Genomic DNA, 19,423 nt, shown 5'->3' with positions numbered 1-19,423 from the left:
ACTCTGACCATTGAGCGCTCGGTGCTCACCCCCTGCCCCAGCCCCGGCCCTTCTGCTTTCTGTCTCTGTGAACCTGACTGTTCCAGGGACAGAGTCAGACAGAGTTTGGCCTTTTGTGTCTGGCTTATTTCACTTCGCGTAATGTTCCTCCGTGTTGTAGTGTGTGTCCGTTTCTCTCCTTTTTAAGGCTGAAGGATGTTCCATTCGCGGATATACTACGTTTTGTTTATCCATTCATGCATTGATGGACACGTGCGTTGCTTCCACATTTTGGCTGTTTTTAGTAGTGGGGCTGTGACCGTGGGTGTACGAGGATCTGCTTGAGTCCCTGCTCTCACTTGTTCTGACTCTGCACCTGGAAGTGGGATTGATGGGTCGTACAGCCGTTCTGTGTTCAGCTTCCGGAGGCACCCGTCCACTCTTCGCCAGTGCATGCACTGTTGTGCTTTTGTACCAACGATGTCCGAGGGTTCCGATGTCTTCACATCCTAACACGTAGTTTCCATTTGTTTGATTGTAGCGCTCCTAATGGGTTGGAGGTGGTATCTCACTGTTTTGATTTGCGTTTCCCCAGTGATTCGTGATGTTGAGCATCTTTTCATGTGCTTTTGGTCGCCATTTGTGTATCTTCTTTGGAGAGCTGTCTGTTCAAGTCCTCTGCCCATTTTGGAATTGGGTTGTTTGGTTTTTTGTTGTTGTTGAATTGGAGTTCTTTATAGATTCTGGATATTAGGCTGTTAGATATATGATGTGCAAATATTTTCTCCCATTCTGTGAGTTGTCTTTTTTTTTTTTTTCTTTCTGGCTGTGCTAGGTCTTTGTTGCTGCGCATGGGCTTTCTTTAGTTGCGGCAAGCAGGGGCTCTTCATTGTGTTGGTTTCTCTTGTTTCGGAGCACGGGCTCTAGGTGTGCGGGCTTTAGTAGTTGCAGTGCGTGGGCTCAGTAGTTGTGGCTCTGGGGCCCTAGAGCGAGTGGGCTTTAGTAGTCGTAGTGCACAGGCTTAGTTGCTCTGCGGCATGTGGAATCTTCCTAGACCAGGGATTGAACCCGGGTTCCCTACATTGGCAGGCGGATTCTTAACCACTGCGCCACCAGGGACGTCCTGTATTTATGTTTTTTATTTTTGGCTGTGTTGGGTCTTTCTTCCAGCATGTGGGATCTTTCGTTGCAGTGCGTGGGCTTCTCTCTAGTTGAGGCATGCGGGTTTTCTCTTCTCTAGTTGTGGCACGGGGACTCCGGGGTTCGTGGGCTCTGTGGTTTGCAGCACGGGGCTTAGTTGCCCCGAGGCATGTGGGATTTTAGTTCCCTGACCAGGGATCAAACCCCCGTTCCCTGCATTGCAGGACAGATTCTTTACCAGTGGACCACCAGGGAAGCTTCCATTCTTTTAATGTGGTATATTACATTGATTGAATTTCATATGTAAAAACCATTCTCGCATTCCAGGAATAAATCCCACTTCGTCATGGTGTATAATTTTTTTAATATGCTGCTGAGTTCAGTTTGTTAGTATTTTTTGGAGGATTTTTGCGTCAGTGTTGATAAGAGATGTTGGTCTCTAATTTTCTTTTCCCGTGATGTCTGTGGTGTCAGGGCGATACTGGCCTCGCAGACTGAATTAGGTAGAAAGTGCTCCCTCCTCTTTGATTCTTTGGGAGACTCTGAGAAGGATTGGTGGTGTTCATTCTTCTTTAAACGTTTGGAAGGATTCCAGCGAAGCCGTCTGGTCTGGGCTTTGCTTTATCGGGAGGTGGGTCTGACTGTCGAAGACGAGGCAGCTCGGATGAAGCCACCTCCAGCGTCCCCCGAGGTCACACAGGTGGAGAAGGTGGAGCCGAGAGCAGAGGCCGTGTTTCTGGGGGAGGAGAGCTGCTTCAGGCAGCAGGGGCTCCTCCTCATCCCGCCCCCGCTCCCTGGCGGGAAGGAAGGGCCCAGACTGATGTCCTGGGGCGGGGTCTGCACTTGTCTCCCACCCCACACACCCCCTTCCTTCCGTGTAGGAAGCAGAGGGTCTGGGGCGCAGGCTGCTGTGGCCCCTGCTGGGTGTGAGGTGGCCGTGGGGGCGTGGGTGGGTGTGCCTCTCCCCCCGGTGCCACCCTGCTGACCTCAGGGGCAGGTCTGGAAGAGGCCATTCAGCCTCCTCGGGGGCTTCAGCCAGGGCTCCCAGGGGAGTGTCCACACCCGCACCTCCTGGTTTCACGGCACTCCTGGATGGGGGTCCCCAGGGGTGGAGAACTGAGCACACTCCCTTGTAACTTGTGGGTCAAAGAAAAAAAATCATGAAGGAAGGATGATAAAAAGACTACATGGCAAAACATGTAGCATGTAGCTGAGGCGGGTTCTGCAGGGACACATACAGCCTTGTAAAGGTGCACTGGAGAAGGAGGGAGGCTGCGGGCTCACGGGTGAAGCTTCTAACTTAGGACAGAAGGGTAAATAAACCCACAGGAAGAGGTCAGATAAAAGCAGAGATTACGAGACAGAAGCAGAGCCTCAAGCTGGTTGGAGATGGAAGGCCCGTGGCCGCCAGGAAATCAGGAGACAGAGTGAGGAGGTGGGCAAGACAAGAGGACCCCCTCAGGTTCCGCCCAAGGAGACAGCCTGAGGGCTTCCGTCATCCTCTGTGTCCCCAGGACCTGTTCTTTCAGTACACCTGGAATAACTTCCTGCACTTGCAAGTGGAGCTGTGCGTGGCCGCCATCCTGTCCCACGCTGCTCAGGAGGACAGGGCCGCGGCCAGTGCGCCTGAGTGTGGGGCAGGGCCTCCGCCCTCCCTCGGGGACCCAGAGACCCCCCAGCCTGCCGCCCGCCGCAGGGAGAGCACGATGGTGACCCACGTAAGTCCAGCCCGTGTGGCGCGCGTTGCCCCGTCCCTCGTGTCTCTGCGTGTCATGTGTGTCACTGTGTGTTGCTGCGTGTGCGGAACCCCACCGAGACCGTGTGGACGTTGTCGCTGCTGTGGGGCCGCATGTGTTCTCCTCTGACCCTCACGTGACACAGGGGTGCTGCTCTCTTGCCCACGCGACGGGAAGTCACAGGTGCCCGCGTTTGCCGGGCTGCAGAGCGGGTGGAGTGGAGGGCGCGGGAGGGCCCGGTGCTGCCCCCAAGTCCGCTCCCGCGCGCGTGCTGTGCAGGAAAGCGCCCGGGGAGGATTGAACGTGTCTGATTCTCACGAGAAACTTGCTGGGAGTCTGAGCCTTTGGGAAGTGCGGGTGGCTGCGCGGCCCTCCTCTCTCTTTCCCCGGCGCTTTCCCGCCGGCGTGGGCCCGCTGTGCAGAGCCCCCGGGGCCGCCCTTCCCCGGGCTTCGAACAGGCGCGCCCAGCGCCGGGCCTGCAGGGCGTCGGCCTCCGAGGGTGTTCCGCTGAGGAAGGGGGGGGGGGCGCGCAGGGTGGAGCACGCGGCAGGACAGCCCCCGAGCCGAGGAGCCCGCCTGTGCACGTGGCGCCCTGGGGGGCAGCCCGTTTGTCCCCCAAGGTGGCCCCGGGCCGCGGACGGGAGGGGCTTGGCCAGGGGGCCCCTGGGTCCCTGGTCGGAGGCCTGGGCGGGGGTCCTGAAGGGCCGCGCCTGCAGGCCTGAGCCTGACCACAGCCGCCGGCCGCGGGGTGAGTAGCTAGGAGTGGGCCGTTTCGGTGATGGGAGCCAGAGGGCGTGGGTGTGGGCGGGGCCTGTGCAGGCCAGGGAGGGACCCTCCCCCGGGTGATGAGGCCGCACGTGGGGTGGGAGCCCAGAACGAACATTCCAGGTGCGGGAGAGCTGTGTGAGGGCCTGGAAGCAGGTGGGCCCTGGGGCCGCCGGCCTTCCTGCTGGACAGAGAAGGCAGGGGACTGGCCGGAGGTGGGGTGAGAGGCAGGAGGAGGCTGAGGGAACGAGAACGTCCTGAGGCGACCCCGGGCCCCGAGGGGACGGGCCGGAGCGGCGCCTGCCGGGGCGTTTGGCGGGGACCCCAGGGCCGCGCTGTGACGCGGCGGCTGCCCCCAGGGAGCCAGGGCCGACGTGCGGCTTGCTGCCTGCGACGCCCGCTCAGCCCAGGGGTGGGTGCGGGGAGCACGCAGCCCTGCTGAGCCCTGGCTGCGCCCCCTGTCCCCCAGCTGTTCCAGAAGTGTTGCCTGGTCCAGCGGATCCTGGAGGCCTGGGAAGCCAACGACCACGCACAGTAAGGACCGTGGGGCTCGGCCTGGGCTCCAGGGCTGCCCCGGAGGGTCTGAGGTCAAGGCAGGGTCCCACTGTCCTGGGTGCAGCTGTAAGTGCTGCCGGCGGGGCCGGGGCGCAGGCCGGGGGGACGCGGCCTGGGCTCTGGTCCTGGTCCTGCTCCCGCGGCTGCCTGGGCCCCACACCGTCCTCCTCCCTCTCCCATCCATCGGTGGGGACCTCAGTCCCTTGTGTGTGCGGCATCCCGAATCCTCTCACGTCCCCATCCCGGCCTCCAGCTGCTGCTCTTCATGGAGCCTCAGACCCTTGAGAGAGCGTCCAGGCCACTTCCTGCTTCCCTCTTGCCCCACCTGGCTTCTTGTCTTGTGACCAGTTGGCACCTTTCTGAAACCAGGTGTCACCCTCTCCTTGAAAGACTTGACCGCACAGGTCCCTGGTGTGGCCGCAGGGTCCAGTGGGCAGCCCTGGCCCTCAGCTCTGCCCTACCCGGGGGGCTGCTCTGACCTGGGAGGGGGAGGCTCTGCGACCTCACCTCGTTTATCCCTCCTGTCCTGCTGTTACCGAACCCACAAATCTGCGTCCACTCTCAAGTGAGCAACAGGGCAGATGGGGCCGCCCAGCCTTCCGCTGGGCCCAGAGTGTGTGGTGCCCAGGGAGGGCTGTGCTGAGCCTGCTCCTGGCATTCCGTATGTTGGTGCTCACGCGTGTGCCTGTGTCGGGGGGGGCTCACTGCTGCCCCCCAGGGGCCCCTGAGCTGCGGGCAGCAGTGGGTGGGCGTGCGGGCCAGGCACGGCAGGCCGCGGGCTCAGCGCAGGTCTGCATCCCGACGGCAGCTCACAGGCCTCCTCCCGCAGCCCAGCCTCACCTGTGGGCCAGTTCCGCCCAGTCTCCCCTGACCCCCTTTGCCGGGCGGGCCCAGCGATTCACGACCACCTTTGCTTCCTCTCTGGTGGTCGTCAGACTCTGAGGAGAGAGATGGCTGAACGCAAGTGCTGTCTGCTCTGGGATGCGAGGGCTGCGTTTCTCTGAGAGATGGGTGAAAGTCTGCCCTCTAACGCTCTGCCCAGGGCCTTGGGGGGGTTTGAAGATGTGCTCTTCTGTCGGGTCCTGTGTGGGACAGGCGAGACGTTGAGGGAGAGCTGTGTGTCCGCGGCCACGTGGGGTGTGCAGGTGGACGGGAGCCAGGGAGCCAGGCCACAGCCCCTGCCGCGATGCCCACGGGTCCCGGTTGGTCCCCCGTCTTCCCGGGGGCTTGGGGTGCACTGGGTCTGCCCTCGCTGCTGCGCCCGGGTGCAGGTCTGCAGGCCTGTGGTCTGCACGGAGGGGGGGCTCCCTCTCGGTGGTCAGTGAGTGACGTGGCACCAAAAACAAGCGGCCTCGGGAGAAGCCGTGAGACGGGTGCACAGGGCAGCGGGGGCCGTGGGGAGGCGGCCCGGGGGAGGCTTCAGGGCCGGGCTGGGCCGGGTGGGTGTGCTGCGGAGAAGGGCCGGCAGCTGCCCTGACGCCTCCTCTTCCAGGGCCGCGGGTGGCATGAGGCGTGGCAACATGGGCCACCTCACTCGGATCGCGAACGCGGTGGTGCAGAGCCTGGAGGGGGGCCCCCTGCAGGCCCAGGTCAGCGAGGTCATCCGAGGTGAGCGCCTCCGGTCCGCGTGTCGCTGCCTGCGGGGCCCCGCCCCTTGTTGTCCCCCCACCCCCGCCTCCGTGGGCGGGACCCGCACTGGGACCTGACGGGTGGCTCCCGTTCCCACGGGCGCAGTCCTGCCAGCTGGGCCTGGACCTGGGCGTCTTCCTCTGTGCCCTGGACCACTTGCACTTGCCTGCACACCCGCACGCCTGCTGCACCGCCCGGCTCTTCTCTGAGCCCAGGGCTCGTCTGGGGAGCCAGCGAGGGGCCTCTCTGCACTGGGAGCCGCTGTGGGGCCTCCCCGGCCAGGCCTCATCTCTCTCAGCTCCCCGGGCCTCCACTTACCGAGACCCGGGGCCCCTCCGACCTGGGGGCTGCCGCCCATGCCGCTTCGCGGCCCGCGCACGGCCGGGGCGCTCCGTCTGCAGCTCCTGGGCCCCAGGCCTCCTGGGCTGAGCTGGGAGGGCCCGAGGGGTCTCGGTGCAGACGGGAGAAGGAGGGCAGCTTCCAGGGGCCTGTGTGGCCTCTTGGGGAAGAGGACGCTGGGCCAGCCTGAGCAGCGTGTGTCGGGCACCAGGAGGGGCGGGCGCTCGGGGCGGTGGGGAGGGGGCCCGAGGGCGATGGATGGTGACGACCCAGGGGCTGGGACCCTGAGGACAGGGCCGGCCGGGGGTGAGGGTGTCGCTTGCGCTCAGTGAACAGCCAACGTGAGCATCGTCTGAGGGCCCCGGCGGCGTGCGTGTGCTGTGTGCCTCCCGTGTGGGGGCCGCGGCGCCCTGAGCTCAGGGAAGGCAGGGGAGGTGCTGGGCTTGTCCCTGTCGTGGGCTGGGGAAGCTGCCCCGCAGACATCCGGCTGGTCGTGGAGGGGGCGTGGCCGCGGCGGGCGTGGCCGTGTTCCCCTGCGGCCCCGGGGCAGCTGTGAGCCAGGAAGCGTGCAGGGTCGGGGGGTGCTGCTCTTGACAGGAGCGCAGAGCTCTCAGGGGGTGGTGTCTGGGCTGGGCTCAGGCCCCCAGTCCGGCGGCACCTCTGACAAGGGTGTGCCCGCGGGGTGGCCTGGTGTGGGCGCGGGCGGGAAGCTCTGTTTGTGGACTGCAAGTGTCTCTGGGGCTCTGACCTTCCCAGAAAAGCAGATGCGCACGGGGCTGCTGGGGAGAGACGTGACTGTGCCCGAGGTCCTGTGTCCCCGGGGCCTGTGCACCCTCGCGGGACCGGGATGCGGCCTCCGGCTCCATCCCCAGGGCTCACCGGGTGGCCTTCCCCACAGGGCTCCCCGCAGACTGCCGTGGTCGCTGGGAGAGCTTCGTGGAAGAGACGCTGACGGAGGCCAACCGCAGGAACGCGGTGGACCTGGTGAGCAGCCACGGGCCGGTCGAGCGTGGGGCCCCTGCAGCCCTCTGGGCAGAGCACCGTTGGCCCCTCGGTCCCTGCCTGCCCAGGGCTCGGGGGCCTCCTGGCGCCGGAGGCCCAGTATGTCCTGCGCAGGGAGGGTGGGTCGGCACGGCCTGGACGCCGGCTCACGCCGGTCCACCCTGGCCGTTGCAGGTTAGCACGCACCACCTTCACCCCTCGAGTGAGGACGAGGACATGGAGGGCGTTTTCCCTAACGCGCTGTCCCTTCAGCAGGTGTGTGCGGCTGGGCTCCTCCTCCCCACACCGGGCAGTGCTGAGGCCTCGAGGGTGTCCCGCAGACGCCGCCAGAGCCTCGGGCGGGACCTGGGAGGCGCTGCTCACCCTGCTGCTCGGGGGCAGCCCCTCCTCCGCTGCGTGTGGGGGCCAGGGTCACTGCATGTTGACGAGACCCTCGGGGACGTGGGCGCGCGGCACATTAGAGTCACAGGTGCCTGTGGGCACCCCCCCCAGAGGGCAGGGCCTGGGAGGAGCCGCTGAAGCCCCAGGGGTGTCCTGAGAGTGGCCGGGCCTCTGCCCAGGCATTCTCCGAGTACCAGGTCCAGCAGATGACAGCCACCTTCGTGGACCAGTTCGGCTTCAGTGACGAGGACTTTGCCGAGCAGGATGGCAGCGTCAAGTGAGCCCAGCGGGACGCCCCCGCCTGCCCCCTCCCCGTCCTGGGTCTTGGGCGTGGCCAGGTTCGAGGCCGTCACACCGCTTCCTCAGCTGGAAGCCACGTGACCCCGTGGCCCGGAGACACCCTCGGGGGAAGCACAGCGGCCGGCCGGGTGGGAGTCACCCTGGCTGCCCTCGCAGAGGCGGGAAGGGAGCAGGGGCGCCCGTGGAGGGGAGCCGCCCACGGCCTGGCCCCTGCCTTTGCCCCTTCGGGTCTGCTCGGGGCGGGGGGCCGCTCCCCCGCCCTCCCCTCGGCGGGCGGTGACGGAGTCCCGCGTCCTCGCAGCGCCCCGTTTGACAGGATCGCGGAGATCAGCTTCCGCGTGGACGCGGATGAGGACGGCGTGAGTCCCGCGGGTGCCCCTCGGGGGAGGCCGGGCGTGGCGGGGGTGGGGGCCGCGGGGGCCACGTGTGCCCTCCGCAGCCCGGCGCCGCTCTGTTTGAGGCCTGCTGCGGCGACCACATCCAGCCCTTTGACGAGGACGACGACCTCTGGGAGGACGAGGAGACGCAGCGTGCAGCCCGGGCGCCCAGGGCCAGGTGGGCCCGGCGGGCCCTGGGCGCTGGGCGGGCGCGGAGGGCTGCTCCGGGCCCCCGCCGCTGTGACCGTGGTCTCCCCGCAGGTTCGGGGGCCCTCCTGCTGCGGAGAGCTGCCTGGAGGACGGCCCGGAGAGCCCAGGCCAGGGCGGGGCGGAGAGCCCGGGAGCGGGCAGGCATGCGGGTCGCACGGGCGCCCCCCAGGCTGTTGCGCAGAAGGAAGGTCCCCACGTGGAGGGTGGCTCAGAAGGTAGATACTGGGGCTGCAGAGTGTGGGCCAGGCAGGGGGCCTGGGCGGGGACGTGGGGGACACGGGTCTGGTGCCCTGGCCTGCCCTGGATTTGGGGCGTGGCTGGAGCTGCGGTGGGCCCGACACCCACTGACCCTGCGGCACACACTTTCCAGCAAGTTCCCGTGCCCCAGCCACGCTGGCACGCAGCCTTTGGCCTCCCGCGCCGTCAGTCACTCTCACCGCCCCGCGTGGCCGGAGGCGGGCGTCCAGCAGCACCATCGGGAATGGCACGCCCGCCCCGCGGCCACGGGGCCTCCACCGCCAGTCACGGCTGGACCGCAGGGCAGGTGGGGCCCGCCTGCTGGTGAGCAGGCCCGGATACCGTGTCTCCCCCAGCAGGCGCCCCGTGGATGGTGTTTGATGAGCCGGCGGGTTCCGTGGCCTTGGGCCCGGGCCCAGCAGTGGCGATGGACGTGGGTTCCCGTGTGTGGGCAGTCAGCTCCCCCGGCACCTCGGCTCCGGAGGAGAAGGGCTGGGCCACGTTCGCCGACTTCCAGCCTTTCTGTTGGTGAGGCGGGCAGTGGGGGGCGGCCCCAGCTGCCTGGCGGCCAGGTCTCCCTGGCATGGGCTCAGGGTTGGCCTTGTCTGCAGCTCTGAGTCGGGGCCCAGATGCAGCTCCCCGGTGGACACGGGTCACGGCGATGCCCAGGGTGGCCTGAACCAGGGCCCAGAGAGAACCTGTGAGTGGGAGCGACCCCGAGGGCAGGGGAGTGGAAGGGGTGGCCGAGACCCTGGGGCTGCCGTGTTTTCCTGGTGGGCATGCGGAGGTGGGAGGAGGGCCCTGGCTCCAGGCACAGGTTTGACCAGCCCACGCGCGTCTGTGATGCCAGGAGCCTGGGCAGGGCCTGTCTCCCCAGGCCCTGCTGCCTTCTAGGTGTGGGTCACACGCGCACTGTGCCGCCCTGAAGCTTGTGCTGGGGCCTGTTCAGAGCCCTGGCCCTTAGCACCCTGTGAAATAGGCTTGGAAGCCGCCCAGGGTGTCAGGGCCACACAGGGAGGGACTTGGAACCGCAAGGCTGCGTGTGGCCCTCCCTACAGGGAGAGCTGTTCCCGCCTGCAGTTCCTGCACCTTCACGTGGCAGGGGTGTAGGGGACGGGTGCGTCCCCAGGTGCAAGGTCAAGTTCCCGCACGCCCCACACGGGCCCCTCTGTCCTCACCCGGCACCGCCGGCTCCCTGTCTTGCAGTTGTCCCGGCCGCTGCGGGGGCCTGGAACGCGTGTGTTACCAGGAAGGCACCCCCGGTGGCCGCAAGCAGCCGTGAGGACCCGCAGAAGGTGGCTGCTGCCTCGGAGGCTGTGAGCGTGGGTCCCGGCCAGGAAGCCCCCCCGCCACCCGCGTCAGGGCCCAGGTGAGCAGCACAGGCTGGGCGGGGCCCCCAGGTGCCCACGGAGGTCCGGCCACCCCCAGTCCTCCGCCGACCTGGGAGCAGGCCCAGCCTCCTGTCCTGGTGGCCCGTGACTCCTCAGAGGCCAGCTTCGGACAGGAGGGACACCCCTTTGTCTGAGTGGAAGCGGGGGGGGTCGTGGAGACAGCACAGGGCCAGTGCTCAGGCCGCGTCGGGGAGAAGGGCCGGGCGTTTGGGGTTCCGGGCGGGCTCTGGAGCTGCCGCCCTCCTGGGGCAGGTGCCTGGTCCCAGACGCACGCCCACGTCAAGCGGGCGCCTCGGACGCACGTCCATCACGCTGGGCTGGGCCCTGACCGGGGGCGTCCTCCCTGCAAGGGCGGCCGCGCGCCACCCCCTGCACGCGCGGACGGCCCAGGTCTCGGGCCCGCGGGTGGACAGGTGCTTCCTGGCAGGCGGGCGGCGTGAGGAGCCACGTGCGGTGAACAGAGAGCAGGGCGGGAGGGCTGGTGGGACACGAGGGAGGAAGTGGTGCTGGAGTCACGGTGTGAGGAGGCGACCGGGGGTGGGGGTGGGGGGCCAGGCCAGACGCCCGTGAGGAGCTGGGGGGCCGGTGCGTGACGTGCTGCTCCCGCGAGCGCCCCTCCTGGTGCTGGGGCTGCAGCTCTGGCTGGCAGCACGCTGGCCCCGCTGCCCCTGCGCTGGGGCTCGGGCGGTGGGCACAGCCCAGAGGAGCAGGGCCGCGCCCACAGGGCCTGTCGGAGGAGGGCCCCCGTTCACTGGGCGTGGGGGGGGGGGTGCGAGCTGGGTGCCTGGGCCCGGGAGACCCTCTGTGCTGGGTTAAAGGTGCACACGTGGTTCCTGAATGGGTTTCCTTCCCTTTTAGAGTCAATTAAACCTTTTTCTCTTCGTGTCCGCCCCCACCATTCCCCGAAACCGCCCCCCGCCCCCCAAGAAGCAGGTGATGTTCTGAAAACAAGCCCCCTGGTTCAGGGCACGGCCTGCACGCAGCTCGTGGTGGGATCCTCAGGGTGCTGTGGGTGGACACGCAGGGCTCGTCCCCAGGCTCCGCCCCCTCCCGCCCCTGCCCTCACTGGCTCCCGAGGGTCACCGTGAGGCTGGAGGTGACACCGTAGTGGAAGCAGGCGCTGGACAGGTGGGGGCTGTGGGCTCGCTCTCCGGGGCCCCAGACCAGAGCTGAGCGCCAGGGCCGGGTGTCCCAAGGCTTCGTGCTCTCGCCCTCTCTAGGTGTGGGGGGAGCGCCGTGCAGACGTGGGGGCCTGCGAGGTGTCCAGGGAAGGGTGTCCGGGGGGCGGGACTCTGTGGGCCCGGCTGGTCCGCAGAGTGGTGAAGGTTGCCGGGAGCACCTGAGGGGCGTGTTCCCCCGGGGGTGGGGGTGGGGTGGGGAGGGGGCCAGGCGGGTCGGGATGCCCAGGAAGAGCGCTGCTGGGCAGGAGGTGTGATGCCTCAGTGGACGGGCAGGTGGTCTCTGGCATGTTTGGCACTTGGGGTGGCAGCACGGCCTGGGCCACCTGAAGGGTGGAGCCGCACCGGGGGGCCAGTTAACCAAGAGCCCATCTGCCCCCAGGGCCACGTGCACCACCAGCATGCCAGACCCCGCCTCCTGTGCCCCTGCGCGAGTGATCTCTGCCCCAGCCGTGGCCATCCTCCCTGAGGCCGCCGTGGCAGGCGCCACGGCCCCGAGCATCACCGGCCCCGCCCCGGCCACCCTGGCAGTCTCCCCGGTGCTGGCCGTGGCCGTCCTCCCAGGGCCTTTGGTGGCTGTCACCACGGCAGCCCCAGCCAGCCCAGCCGTCTCCACGCCGGCCGCCCTGGGGACGGTGACAAAGGACAGGTGAGCGAGGAGGGGCGGGGTGGGGACCCTCGCCCCGACCGACTCCTACCCCCACCCTCCTCCCCTGCAGGCGGACTGACGCGCGGCCCGCCCGAGCCGCCTTAAACGGCCCCGTGTGACGCTGCCGCCGCCCGGCCTCGGCGCCGAGCTGAGAAAACTACCTGGTGACGCAGTTTCTCTTCTTTTAATTTAATTTAATTTTAAAATAAATGCTGCCTTGGTAAAGCTGGCAGTTGGAACCAGTCGGACGGCCCAGCCTACGTTTCTCCTGCCGGACCCCAGGCGGGTCCTGAGGGGCCAGCCCCACGCACAGCAATAAGGCCTCAGACGTGGGCCCTGCCCGTGGGCCCCTGGGCCGTGACTCCAGAAGCCGCGAGGACGGAGGGCCAGGCTGGGTGCCACAGGCTCTGAGCCTGTTTTTATCGATTTTTTAACAAACGCAGAGCCATGTGTTTGCACTTTTTATCTGGCTGCAGAAGAGGGTCTCCAAGGCTCTGGGGACAGATGCGGGTCTGGAGCTGGGCTGGCCAGGCAGGGTCTCAGCTGCCCGGTGGCCCTGGGAGCTGGCCTTGAGCCAAGCTGCAAATTTGACTGCCTTAAAAAAACGCACCCTCGGCCTGGCAGGGGGTCCCGGGCTTCCCGCCACAGCGGGCACTGGGGGTCCCTGGCAGGAGCTGGCCGTGGGCGTGCAGGATGCGGTGCAGAGGGCCCAGCAGTGCTGGCGGTGGGGGCGCTGCACGTGCCGTGGAGGCTGGGGGCCGCGCTGTCCGGGGCGGGGGGGGGGGGGGGCGGGGGGGGGTTTGCAGGGCTCTCTTGTGCTGCTGCTCTGATAACCTGATGGGGCCCAAGGCCCCACGGCTCCTAATAAAGTGGTTATTCTCACCCGCAGACCCTCGTGTGTTAAGCCACGGGCCCTGGAGCCCCAGCCTGGCTCACTGCAGGGGTTCCTGCTGCCCCCAGGCCCATCTCTGAGTCAACTTCTAAGTAAAGACTGAGCCCGTTTTTCTTTGTGAAATAAGCTCTGCCTGGAGGGAGAGTGGGGCAGGGACCCCAGCCCCGCAGGTTCCTGGGCAACAGGAACCTCAGCCTGATGGCTCCCCGCGAGCCCAGGGAGGGCCCGTGTGACCTCCTCACACGCCTCACAGCGCGCCTGCAGCCCCCACACGCTTGCCTCCCGCTGACGGGTGCTGCTGCCCGCCCCTGCCCAGAGCACTCTGCCGCGTTCTCCTGGCCTCTCGGTGCCACATCCTGCGCCCCTGCCCTGCCCCTGGTTGGCACTCGTGAGACCCTAGGCCAGGTGGAACTCACGTGTGAATGGGAGAAGGGCCCCCGTTACCCCCAAGACTGGGGCGGGGCGAGGATGGGCCAGGGCCGCAGGGCAGAGGCGGAGACAGGCGTGTGAAGCAACGTTTCCGTAGCAGAGGCCATCCGCGCGCCGTGCCCCAGCTCCCCACACACAAGACCCCCCGCGTCCCCGAGCACCTTGCTCCCCCGAGCGCCCGCCCCCGCCCCCACCAGGCCTCATCCGACGCCTCTGTCCCATCCCGTCGACGCGCATCTGACCAGGGACCAGCGAGTCCGGACTCGGGACAGCTTCCTGGGGGGCCACCGCCCCTGTACCCCCCCTTCACCACACACCTCCAGGTGGCGCCAGCCCCAGAACCGCCTCGGGGGGACCTGCGTGGGGAGGGCGGGCACCACGCCGAGCCTGGCGATGCTGCCCCTCCCCCTGCCCCACGGGCGTGGGGGGGACTCCGGGCAGCAGCTGACGAGACACAGGCACGCGGTGTTGTCAGCTCTCTTTATAGACTCTGGTTCTGGTTCTGGGGACGGGTCACCTGCGGCCGGCCGGCCGGGGCCAGCACGCTGATGGGGGGGGGGGCTATTTACAGGCCCACCGCGAGGGCTGTACCGTGGCTGCTCCCGCGGGCGCCCGGCCGGGACTCCAAGGTCCGTCAGAGCCGGCTGGGCGGGGGGGGGCTGTACACAGGTGGGGGGGGGGCTCAATACTGTCAGGGGGGGGCTGTAAACATGGCCGGGGGGCCCTGCCCACCCCGAAGTGGTCTGTGACGCCTGGACGCAGCGCCGCCCCGCAGGGCCGGGCTCAGGCATCCGACAGGCAGCTCTGGATCTGGTCCACCCACTGCTGGGCTGACGGCACGTCCTGGGCACAGAAGTTGTAAACACGACGCGTCGTCTTCACCTGGGGACGCAGGACGCTGACTCCACGGCCCCACCTGGGCGGCCCCCACCCCCCACACCCCACCCGCAGCTCACGTCAAAGAAGGCCTTCTCGTCCACGGTCTTGGGGGCACCCATTGTGGGGGTGCCAGGAGCCACGGCCTCCACCTCCGCCAGGTCGATGACGCCCTTGCACTCCGTGTCCACGCGGTGGTCATAGTAGCGCAGCTGAGCAGGGGCAGGAAGTCAGGGCAGGGCTCGCTCCGCCCCCTGCCCCGCCCGCCCCCTGCCCACTCACCTGGTGCTTCGTCTTATCCAGCACGAACCAGCGGGCCTTCCAGGGCTTCATGAAGGCCCCCTTCTTGTACAGGGTGCCCTCGTAGGACCTGTGTTTGCAGTCATCAGGGCCCAGCGGCGAGACCAAGGCCCCTGTTCCCAAACCGACCCGAGCACGGGGCAAGGGCACGCGAAGACGCCTGGGGGTCCCCGGAAAGCACGCCCCTCACAGGCAGACACTCGGGGGGTAGGGGTCTCAGGGAATCAGCCCCACGCGCAGAGCAGGGGCCGCTGGCGTGCAGCAGGCAGATCCGGGGAGTCAACCGCAGCCACGTGGCCCCTGCAGGCCCGGAGGGCAGGAGGCAGCCTGCTGGACCCCAGCCTCCCCTGGAGGCTGCCTCCACCTCGCTGGGCACGTTGCCCACGCTCACAGAGTCCCGTGGGCCCTGCCCTCTCTGCAGCCACCGCGGCCTGGCTGGGGTCACCCGTTCTACATCCCAAACCCCTTCCGAGCCCACCTGCTTCTGCCCAGCAACGGTCAGCTTATACTCAGGCCACCACCATGGCCTCCCCACACATCAGTCCACCTGAGAAATAACCAGAAGCTCCCCGAAGGCACCTGCCCCCCGCCCCCTCCATCTGAGAACCACCCAGGACTCCAGAGCCCCCCCGCGCAGAGGCGTCCGAGCCACAGAGAGAGCTGCTGCTCACACCTGTTCTCGCTCTCGGCCGTCTGGAACTGGCTGTACAGGGTGCTGGTGCTGCGGCGGGCCACCTGGCGGGACCCCGAGGCGGTCGAGCCGCTGCTCTGGTCGCTGTCCAGGCTGAGGCTCAGGGTGGAGCCCACGGGTCCCTCCTGCAGGTACACACCCAGCGAGCGGCGGTGGTGGGGCACACTGGACACCAACAGGGAGCTGGGGGTGCCCTGGGGGCAGGAGGGTGGGCCTGGGTCAGGGGGGCAGCCTCCACCTCCTCCTGACAGCGAGGCCACCCCGGCCCCCCACACCCACCCCTGCTCACACGTCCGTCTGGCCGGCCTTCGAGGCGCTGGGCAGCTTTCACCCGATCCCAGGCGTCCTTCCAGCGCTCGGGGGGTCGGCCCAGCTCTGTCTCCAGCTGCTGCAGCTCCTGGGGGAGGATCAGTGAAAGGTCACGCGGAAGGAAATACCCAGACTAGAACGTGAACGACAAAAGGATAGAAGATACAGGAAAAGAGACAGTGGAAAGATCGAACACGTGTGTAACTGTTGTCCAGGAGAAGGAGGCGGCGAGGTTGAGGGACTCGGCAAAATCAGTATTTGGAGACAACAGCTGAAAAGAGACATCAAAAATGTAATCGAGACGCGCTAATCCCCAAACGGGATACTTACAGAACACACCGCAGGACTTTACAGAAATAGAGGAAAAGACAATACCCAAAACCAGCCAGAAGAAAGACATCCCGTCTCCAGCAGGGCCACAGTGAGCTGATGAGCACACAGAAACGTGGGTGGACCTGCACGTCCAGCCACGCAGCCACCTGCCCACCACGAGCAACGACAGGGCTGCACACGCACGGGGAAGCGTGCAGCACCGAGGCCCCGAGGGGGCCACACGGGCCAGAGTGGGCAAGGCAGAGCCGGGCTCGGGGAGGCTGACGCACCTGGACCCGCAGGCGGCAGGGAGAGAGGAGGGCATGGCCCTAGCAGGAGCTCTAGAAGTCCACACCCAGGCCTCCCTGAGTCTCTGGCCAAGATACACTGCTGTGTGTACAGCAAGACTGCCACAAGGCCCAGCAGAAAGCAGCTGCTAAGGAGCTATGAGCTAAATCCAAACCCTGGCGGTCACGCAACGCCAGAAGATGTAGGAACTCGGGGAGACACCTTGCTGATGACATCAACCTTTCAGCTGGAACCGTGAAGAGAGCATGTCCTTGGAGCAGGGCTTCCCTGAGCCTGGAGGAAAGGCTTCTCTAGAGCTGCCCTAACAAAGCTTAAAAACAACGCCTGAAAAGACCAAGCTGACAATTCACTAACTGTCGGCAGGAATAAAACCCACGACTCTAAAGGAAGACAACATGAGGAAGTGAGGTGGGAAATGAGGGAGAGATGATGCAGAAAAAACTTTTTTAAGAAATAATGGCCCATGGATGTCCCTGGTGGCCCAGTGGTTGGGACTCTGTGCTTCCAGTGCAGGGGGTGCAGATTGAATCCCTGGTTGGGGAACTAGGATCCCACATGCCATGAGGTGTGGCCCAAAAAAAGGGGGGGGGGCCCTGAAATGTGCTAAGTTTGATTAAAACTATCATCCCATACACCTAAGAAGCTTAAAGAACTCCAGGCAGAACACACGCACACAAAAAGAAACCACAGGATGGCCAAATGGCTGATTAAAGATGAAGGTTAAAGGTAGTCAGGGGGGAAGTCCCTGGTGGTCCAGCGGTTACGACTCCGAGCTCCCAATGCAGGGGGCCCGGGTTCGATCCCTGGTCAGGGAACTAGATCCCGCACGCCAGAACTAAGAGTTTACATGCCGCAATTAAGGAGCCCATGTGCCTCACCTAAGACCTGGTGCAACCTAATTAATTATTTAAAAAAAGGTAGTCAGGGGAAAAGAAAAAGAGTGATGTTACACGCAGTTTACAAGGACAAGAACAAGCCCAGCCGTTGGGAAGAACACAAGCAGGGAACGTGGAATGACGTCTTCAAACTGTCAGGTGAAAAAAGCCATCAACCTAGAATTCTATCTCCAGAGAAAACACCCTTTACAAAATAAAGGCACAGAAAGAGAAATTAAAGAAACAATCCCATTTACCATTGCATCAGAAAGAAAAAATAGGAATAAACCTACCTGAGGAGGCAAAAAACCTGTACTCTGAAAATTTTAAGACACTGCTGAAAGAAACTGAAGATGACACAAACAGATGGGAAGATATACTGTGATGTTGGACTGGAAGAATGAATATTGTTAAAATAACCACACTACCCAAAGCAATCTACAGATTCAATGCAATCCCTATCAAATTACAAATGGCACTTTTCACAGAACTAGAACAAAAAAATTTTTAATTTGTATGGGACTTCCCTGGTGGTGCAGTGGTTAAGAATCCGCCTGCCAACTGAGGGAACATGGGTTCAATCCCTGGACCAGGAAGATCTCACAGGCCACGGAGCAACTAAGCCCGTGCGCCACAAATACTGAGCCTGTGCTCTAGAGCCTGCATGCCACAACTACTGAAGCCCACGTGCCATAATTACTGAGCCCATATGCAGCAACAGCTGAAGCCTTTGCACTGCCACTACTGAAGCCCGTGCACCTAGAGCCCATGCTCCACAACAAGAGAAGCCACCGTACTGAGAAGCCCACACACCACAACAAAGAGTAGCCCCCCACTGGCTGCAACTAAAGAAAGCCCACGTGTATCAATGAAGACCCAATGCAGCCAAAAATAAAATTTTTTAAAAATTGCATGGAAGCATGAAAGACCACAAAGAGCCAAAAAAATCTTGAGAAAGAATGGAGCTGGAGGAATCACACACCCTGACTTCAGAATATACTACAAAGCTAGAGTCATCAAAGCAGTGGTGCCAGCACAAAAACAGATCAATGGAACAGGACAGAAAGCCCAGAAATAAACCCATGCACAAACGGTCAATTCATCGATGACAAAGGAAACGGGAATATATAATGGAGAAAAGACAGCCTCGTCAATAAGTGGCGCTACATGCAAAAGAGTGAAATCTGAACATTCTCTAACACCATATACAAAAATAAACTCAAAATGGGTTAAAAGGAATTCCCTGCAGGTCCAGTGGTTAGGACTCCATGCTTCCACTGCAGGGGGCACGGGTTTGATCCCTGGTCAGGGAACCAAGATCCCATAAGCCACGTGGTGTCGCCAAAAAAAAAAAAAAAAAAAGCATTAAAGACCTAAATGTGTAAGACCTGAAACTATAATAACTCCTAGAGGGAAACACAGGCAGGACACTCTCTGACATAAATCACAGCAATATTTTTTGGATCTATCTCCTAGAGTAACAAATAAAAACAAAAATAAACTAATGGGACCTAATTACACTTAAAAGCTCTTGCAGAGCAAAGGAAATCATAAACAAAATGAAAAGACAACCTATGGACTGGGAGATAATATTTGCAAATGATGCAGCTGACAAGGGATTAATTTCCAAAACATATGAACAGCTCATACACCTCAGTATCAGAACAAACAACCCAATCAAAAAAATGGGCAGAAGATCTAAACAGGCATCTCTCCAAAGAAGACATGCAGGTGGCCAACACACACATGAAAAGATGCTCAATATCGCTAATTATTAGAAAAATGCAAATCAAAACTATACTGAGGTACCACCTCACACCAGTCAGAAACACCATCATTAGAAAGTCTACAAATAGTAAATGCTGGAGAGGGTGTGGAGAAAAGGGAGCCCTCCTGCACTGCTGGTGGGGATGGAAATTGGTGCAGCCACTATGGAGAACAGTATGGAGGGTTCTTAAAAAACTAAAAACAGAACTACCACATGACCCAGCAATCCCACTGCTGGGCATATGCCCAGAAAAGACAAAAACTCTAATTGGAAAAGATACATGCACCCCCAATGTTCACAGCAGCGCTATTTACAGTAGCCAAGACAGGGACTTCCCTGGTGGCACAGTGGTTAAGAATCTGCTTGCCAAATAGAAACACAGATGTAGAGAACAAACATATGGTCACTAAGTGGGGAAAGCGGGGAGGGTTGGGGGGGATGAATTGGGAGATTGGGATACCAAATTGTACACTCTAAATATATGCTGTTTATTGTCTGTTAACTGTATCTCAATAAAAGTTCTTAAAAAAGAAAAAGAAAAAAAAGAATCTGCCTGCCAACGCAGGGGACACGGGTTCGATCCCTGGTCTGAGAAGATCCCACGTGCGAGGAGCAACTAAGCCCGTGCGCCACAACTACTGAGCCTGCACTCTAGAGCCCGTGAGTCACAACTAATGAGCCACATGCCACAACTACTGAAGCCCACGTGCCTAGAGCCCATGCTCTGCAACGAGAAGCCACCACAGTGAGAAGCCCTGCCCACCGCAACGGAAGAGTAGCCCCTGCTCACCACA

At 63.2% G+C, this 19,423-nt stretch overlaps 2 protein-coding genes across 12 annotated transcripts in view; one reads left to right on the top strand and one right to left on the bottom strand.

Moving 5' to 3' along the window:
* The window catches only part of PPP6R2 (protein phosphatase 6 regulatory subunit 2), an 83,207-nt gene extending 70,562 nt beyond the window's left edge, over nucleotides 1-12,645 (top strand). For 9 of the 11 annotated variants that reach the window (XM_057741291.1, XM_057741287.1, XM_057741293.1 and 6 more), the window contains 14 exons: nucleotides 2,634-2,837; nucleotides 4,090-4,154; nucleotides 5,668-5,783; nucleotides 7,042-7,127; nucleotides 7,320-7,400; nucleotides 7,706-7,803; nucleotides 8,128-8,185; nucleotides 8,266-8,381; nucleotides 8,465-8,628; nucleotides 9,007-9,178; nucleotides 9,262-9,350; nucleotides 9,857-10,019; nucleotides 11,602-11,868; nucleotides 11,939-12,645. In XM_057741291.1, the coding sequence (XP_057597274.1) occupies nucleotides 2,634-2,837; nucleotides 4,090-4,154; nucleotides 5,668-5,783; nucleotides 7,042-7,127; nucleotides 7,320-7,400; nucleotides 7,706-7,803; nucleotides 8,128-8,185; nucleotides 8,266-8,381; nucleotides 8,465-8,628; nucleotides 9,007-9,178; nucleotides 9,262-9,350; nucleotides 9,857-10,019; nucleotides 11,602-11,868; nucleotides 11,939-11,987 (1,728 nt within the window). In that variant the 3' untranslated portion in view covers nucleotides 11,988-12,645. The remainder of the gene's footprint in view (nucleotides 1-2,633; nucleotides 2,838-4,089; nucleotides 4,155-5,667; nucleotides 5,784-7,041; nucleotides 7,128-7,319; nucleotides 7,401-7,705; nucleotides 7,804-8,127; nucleotides 8,186-8,265; nucleotides 8,382-8,464; nucleotides 8,629-9,006; nucleotides 9,179-9,261; nucleotides 9,351-9,856; nucleotides 10,020-11,601; nucleotides 11,869-11,938) is intronic. The other 2 variants (XM_057741290.1, XM_057741289.1) reach the window with 2 other exon arrangements.
* Nucleotides 12,646-13,655: 1,010 nt separating this feature from the next.
* The window catches only part of SBF1 (SET binding factor 1), a 28,932-nt gene continuing 23,164 nt past the window's right edge, over nucleotides 13,656-19,423 (bottom strand). Inside the window, 5 exon segments of the mRNA XM_057741286.1 lie at nucleotides 13,656-14,071; nucleotides 14,146-14,277; nucleotides 14,348-14,435; nucleotides 15,039-15,250; nucleotides 15,346-15,453. Of these exon segments, the coding sequence (XP_057597269.1) occupies nucleotides 13,973-14,071; nucleotides 14,146-14,277; nucleotides 14,348-14,435; nucleotides 15,039-15,250; nucleotides 15,346-15,453 (639 nt within the window). The 3' untranslated portion in view covers nucleotides 13,656-13,972.

Source organism: Hippopotamus amphibius, chromosome 7, assembly GCF_030028045.1.
Source record: "Hippopotamus amphibius kiboko isolate mHipAmp2 chromosome 7, mHipAmp2.hap2, whole genome shotgun sequence".
NCBI lineage: Eukaryota > Metazoa > Chordata > Mammalia > Artiodactyla > Hippopotamidae > Hippopotamus > Hippopotamus amphibius.
Note: the sequence above shows the minus strand (reverse complement) of the source record. Positions and strands in the feature narration are given on the sequence as shown.